Source organism: Rutidosis leptorrhynchoides, chromosome 10 (genome assembly GCF_046630445.1).
Source record: "Rutidosis leptorrhynchoides isolate AG116_Rl617_1_P2 chromosome 10, CSIRO_AGI_Rlap_v1, whole genome shotgun sequence".
Taxonomy (NCBI): Eukaryota; Viridiplantae; Streptophyta; class Magnoliopsida; order Asterales; family Asteraceae; genus Rutidosis; species Rutidosis leptorrhynchoides.
In genome coordinates, this window is record NC_092342.1 from 349,575,541 (window position 1) to 349,581,714 (window position 6,174).

Here is a 6,174-nt window from a genome sequence, read left to right on the forward strand (position 1 = left end):
CCAATTAAAAGCCCAAGTAATTAACTAATAGCTTTAGTTAATTAAAATGATTAATAAACTTAATCATGAATGTAAATAATACTCAAAAAATATTATTCGTGAAAGTTTCGTGTGTCACAAAGACGTTCCGGGCAATTAAAGTCAAGTTCGGGCAATCATGGCAACATGTAAATGTAATAATATACATTCGTTTTATCACACGTATTAATAATAACAATTATTAATAAATAAACGTTGGAAAAATCCAGGGTCGTCACACCTAAACCCTAAACCCTAAACTCTAAACCGTTCGTGTTAAAAACTCAATCTAAATCCTAAATCTAAACCCTAAATCTAAACCCTAAACCCTAAATTTCTAAACCCTAATATCTAAACCCTATAAACCCTAATATCTAAACCCTAATATCTAAACCCCAATAGCTAAAACCTCAACATACGCTCGAAAAACACGATAATTGTTATATATTACTTCTTCGAGCGTTTTCCCGCCAAAATAAAAACATTTATCACAAAGTGTCTCTACTAAATGTTCATATTTTCATCTCATCTATAATGTTCGTGAACAAAGTTTTTTCAAAAAACGAAAAAAAAAAGTTTTTGCTTCCCCCCGCTTCCCCCCGATTGGTTACTTCCCTCTTGATCCTACCCCTATATATATATATATATATATATATATATATATATATATATATATATATATATATATATATATATATATATATATATATATATATATATATATATATATTAGAATTAATAATATCATAACAACACCACCGATGCTATTCTTCTATCTTAAACGTGAGACTTAATATGCAACTCATATATAATTACAAGTCATGAAATTCTTTTATTTTTTTTTAGAACGGCAATATCGGCATCAAATCCTCTCAGTTATTAGTCATGAAATTGATTAGTCATTCAGGCTTGCCTGAGTGGTCAACGAGTTGCCCAATAAAGCACACCACCCGGGTTCAATTTCTGGCTATGCCAAATTGTTCAAAAACGGAGTGTGACTAGAGGGTACGCATAATGCGCAATTCACTCGGTACCAGGTCTCACGCTCGGGGAGCTTGATTACCCGAGGTTTTACCTTATATGGAGGAGCTAATGTGCTGGTTCATAGGAGGCTTTTCTCGCTTACAAAAAAAAAAAAAAAAATTGATTAGCTTTCAAAGTCATTTTAGGAGAATTATTATTTACTATATCTAAAAAATATAGTTAATGTTTGCTTTAATTCTTAATCTATAGTTTCTATTATATTACTAAAATGATGATGTCATTATTAGGCTAATTCCTTTGTTAAGAAAAAATTAAAAAGAAAAAGAAAAAAATCTAAGCATGGTGGGTGATGTCATTAATCTAAATAATTTTGAATTAAAATTAAATCTTATTAATTAATTATTATTATTAAATATTATTAATAAATTTTTTAATTATTATAATTAAATTATTTTAAATTATTATAATTAATTATTTTGAATTGAGTACGAGAAGGTATAAAAGTTAGGCAGAAGAAAACTAATTCTACATTTATATTTTAATTTATAGTTTTAAAATAAAATGACAATCAATATTATCTCTTATGATTGGATGTGGATTGTTTAATATGCATTTTAGGTTTAGTCGGACTATGTAGTTCCATGAGTCATTAAACTAAATAACTTTAGCATTTACGTTCACTTAATACTAAAACATATTATTAAACTGTTTCGTTTAAACAAACCCGTGGTTCCACGAGTCATTTCACTAGTTATCCAAATATTGGTAAATAAGCACCGTACCATAATAAGAAATTAGACAGGGTTTTAATACGTGTAACAGCTAATATAGTTATAAAGATGGTTAACCGCATGATGATGCAATTAACTAAGATCCATCATTCATACGTACCTAGCTAGTTACTCCTGTCTAAATTGAATGCAAGAAACATTTGAAAGTAACTTATTTCGATGCATATTTTTAGAACAAGAACAATATTAAATCTTATTTTACCGTATTAAAAGAAAATATTGTAGGAGTTAACGAATATATTTTTACTGCTTAAAAGAAAACATTGTGTAGTATAAAGCAGTGTCGGGGCTTTATAGTGACGTTTAAGTCGCTATAAAGTTTTATAATCATTTATAATCTATTAATATAAAATATTATGCATATTAAAATTATTGAAAATCAGTTCCCTTTTTAGTTAGGAACGTTTCAATTTTTAAATCAATTAACTTTTTAGTTCATGAAAATAAAAGATGACCAAAATGATAAAATCTCACAAAATTTGCATTATCAACAATTTTTTTAACGAGATTTTTAGTTTTAACATTGGCAGCATATCCAAGACTTGTTTATTTATTAATTAATAATCTATTTTTATATATCTCGTAATCTAAAAAGTTAAAATTGTCGTTTCTTTATCAATAAATTTAAAGAAAATGCTTATTAATTGAAAACATAAAAAAAAATCATTCTAAAAACAGACTGTTATTCAAATAACACTCAAAACTAAATAAGAGTAAAATAGCATCATGGAAAAGAGACCGAAAATAGCTCTGAAATAAATGTATTAGATCATGAACATCCTAACACGAATACTTTTCATCACTAGATAGCATAAATAAGAAAAAAATACCTTATTCATCTATCCATTTATCAGTTTGCATTTTACCCTTTTCCTGCCTAGAAAATTTTGTTTAAATTTTATCACCCGTAAATACAAAACTAAAACAGTACATAGGGACCAAAAGGACAATAACTAAAATGAAACTACCATAACTGTTATACGATCCATAAATAAGATACCATTTATGTAATTCCACATTTTTTTTTTTTTTTTTTTTTTTTGAAAGGCAAATTATATTACTAAATAGAATGTACAGAGATGTGAGGAAGCCGAATTAGCTACCAACACGCACGATAATTACAAGTATAATACACGAGAGCTAAACAACACGATGAAAAAAACTAAATACACGATGAGATTCAACCCGGGTCCATGTTCACGCATAGTATGTTTGTGGATGCCGGGGATATGAGCCATTGTTGCCACGTGATGAGTGATTTTCTTGAACGATTTTTGATCCATTCAAAAGACTTCACTTGAATGTCACTAACTATTTTTGGAGATGAGTCCGCATCATTCTTGAACACCTTGAGGTTTCTATTTTTCCAAATCATGTAGCATGTAGACCATATAACCGCTTGCCAAACCTTCTTTTTGAATGGTTCCATCCCGAACGAGTTTGAACATTTGATTAAGTCTTCTAAAGTGTAGCCCGAAGGAAGGGAAAGATCCCACCATTTAAAAATGCCAATCCAAATGTCTTGGGCGGATTTGCAAGAATAAATGGCATGATCTACCGATTCAACCACGTTGTCACATATTGGACATAACAACGTGTCCAAGTCGATACCCCTCCTATCAAGCTCCACTTTAACCGCGATTCTCCTTCTTAGCACTCTCCAAATGAAGATCCCGATTTTTAGAGGAACGAGATTGTTTTTTAACGTAGCTATAGAATTGGATTCTTTTGGAATAATCTTGTCATCAATCAATTTCGCCATTGCTTTTGTAACAAATAATCCACTTTTATGACCCAAAAATTTCCATGAGCTTTCACCATTACCCGAGATTGAACTTGTTTTGATGATTTCAATCATATTGTCTAACTCCCCGTGTAGTCTACCCGTAAGTTCTCGTGTCCATTCCCAATTAAACCGCCATATATTGTTGTCGACCTGAATTCTGTCCTGAACATTTGTGTTAGGCTGTCTTTCTAGTCGAAAAAGTCGCTGGAATCTGACGTTAAAGGGGCTGTGATCAGCCCACTGTTCGAGCTAAAAGGCGACATCATCGCCTCTACCGATCTGCCTTTCGAATAAGTCATTTATGTTGATATTTACTTTGATCAGCTCGATCCGCAATCGAATGATATTCCTCCATATGGAATTCTGCTTCAAGTAAACATTCTCATCGTTAGAACCCAACCCCCCGTCCCGCCCATAAATGCTTTTGATTATTTTAACCCAAAGTGACTTGTTTTCGGTACGAAAACGCCACCACCACTTGGAAAGTAACGAATAATTTTTTGCTTTTAACGACCCGATATTTAACCCGCCCTCATTATAAGGTAAAAGTATGGTTTCCCATTTGACCCAAGAAAGTTTTGTTTCATCCCCCGACCCGCCCCAAAAGAATTTACGACGCATACCTTCGAGGTGATTGATGACGCAAGATGGGGCACGAAACAACGAGAAGAAGTATAGAGGGAGACTACTAAGGACCGCCTTAACAAGTGTTAATCTACCACCAAACGACATCGATCTTGCTTTCCAATCCAACAAACGTTTAGAGAATTTCTCAATGACGGGTTTCCATGTTTCTTTTTTGTGAATTTTTTCACCAATCGGCATCCCTAAATAGGTGAAAGGGAAGGAGCCCGTAATACAACCCAATCTATTAGCAATGTGTTCAATTTCTCCCCGGGTTACACCAATTCCGTAAATGTGGCTCTTTTGCATGTTAATTTTAAGGCCCGATACTTTCTCATAACATTCTAAGGTTTTGTGGACATTCAAAATATTTCTTTTAGCCCAATCACCAAAAAATATCGTGTCGTCCGCAAATTGAAGATGTGAAACATTAACTTTATCCCGCCCGATTTCGACTCCCCGAATAATCTTGTTTCTTACCGCGATTTTTGTTAGAATGTTAAGCCCTTCGCTTGCGATAATGAAAAGATACGGTGAAAGTGGGTCGCCTTGGCGAATTCCTCGTTGTAAACGAAACTCTCTAGTGGGTGACCCATTAACTAGAACCGATATGGATGCGGATTTGAAACATGATTCCATCCATTTGAGCCACTTTGGACCAAAACCCATTTTTCTCATAATATCCAATAAGAAATTCCATCGTACACTATCGAATGCTTTTTCAAAGTCGGCTTTGAAGATAAAGCATTTAGATTTCCTACTTTTGACATCCCCCACTAACTCGTTTGCGATTAAGATACTATCAAGGATAGATCTTCCACGTATGAATGCACTTTGTTCGTTCCCAATCAACTTGTCAATCACGTTTCGAATTCTATTGGCAAGTAACTTTGAGATGATTTTGTAGTAACTTCCGATGAGGCTTATTGGCCTATAGTCACGCAAGTTAACCGGATCATTTTTCTTTGGTATTAAGGTGATAAACGAAGCATTACACCCTAGAGTGATTTCACCACTACTCCAAAACCAATGAATTGCCTTCATTAAATCACCTTTAATCAATTCCCAAAATTTGTGATAAAAAACAAAATTAAAACCATCGGGCCCGGGCGCTTTCGAACCATCACATTCTTTAACGGCTAACCACACTTCTTCTTCACTAAAGGGAATTTCCAATGATGTAGCCTCATCTTGTGGAATCTTTGAAGTCTCAAAACCACCAAAATCAAAATTACTCGAATTCGAATCTTCATAAAATGATTTAAAGTGTCTAAACACTTCTTCCTTTACGTCACCCGGATTCTCCTGCCATAATCCATTTATGTGTAGACCCCGAATATTGTTTTTGTTATTTTTCCTTTTAATTACCGCATGAAAGTATTTTGTATTTTCATCACCATCCATCGCCCATTTGACTCGTGATTTTTGTTTTAGCATGTTCCGTTTTACCCGATCTTTCTCGACCCACTTGTTTCTATTATTAAGCCATTCAACTCTTTCAATATCCGTAAGGCTCCTGTTTTCTGCTTCATTATCCCAATAATTGCACAATTCATTAAGCTCTTTAATTTCTTTGTCAATATTACCGTATGTATTGAAGGCCCAGTCTTTGAGTTTACACTTAACGTTTTTGAGTTTTAACCTGAATAGAGTGTCGGGCCTACAAGGGCCAACCGGAACAGACCATGCTTCTTTGATAATATCTGTCACGCCATCTAATTCGAACCAGCAATCAAAAATTTTCGTGGGTTTGGGCCCGAAGTCCACTGACCCGTGTTTAAGCAAAATAGGTGTGTGATCAGATAACTGTCTATCAAGTGCAGTAACAGAAAGATCATTCCATAGTAACGCAAAATTATTCGATACTAGAAATCGATCTAACTTACTGAATCGAAGACCATCGTCGCTGATTCTTGTGAACTTGCGACCCGTTAAAGGGATTTCAATTAGCCCATTATCGTTAATAAATTT

At 33.5% G+C, this 6,174-nt stretch overlaps 1 protein-coding gene across 1 annotated transcript; it reads right to left on the reverse strand.

The window, feature by feature from the left end:
* Nucleotides 1-2,973: 2,973 nt before the first annotated feature.
* Nucleotides 2,974-3,651, reverse strand: LOC139871478 (uncharacterized). The gene has a single exon (XM_071859185.1). The coding sequence runs from the start codon at nt 3,649-3,651 to the stop codon at nt 2,974-2,976; it is 678 nt and encodes a 225-aa protein (XP_071715286.1).
* Nucleotides 3,652-6,174: the final 2,523 nt, after the last annotated feature.

Excerpts from the sequence above, each read along its gene's own strand:
- LOC139871478 (XM_071859185.1), bottom strand. The coding sequence starts at position 3,651 with ATGATTGAAATCATCAAAACAAGTTCAATCTCGGGTAATGGTGAAAGC.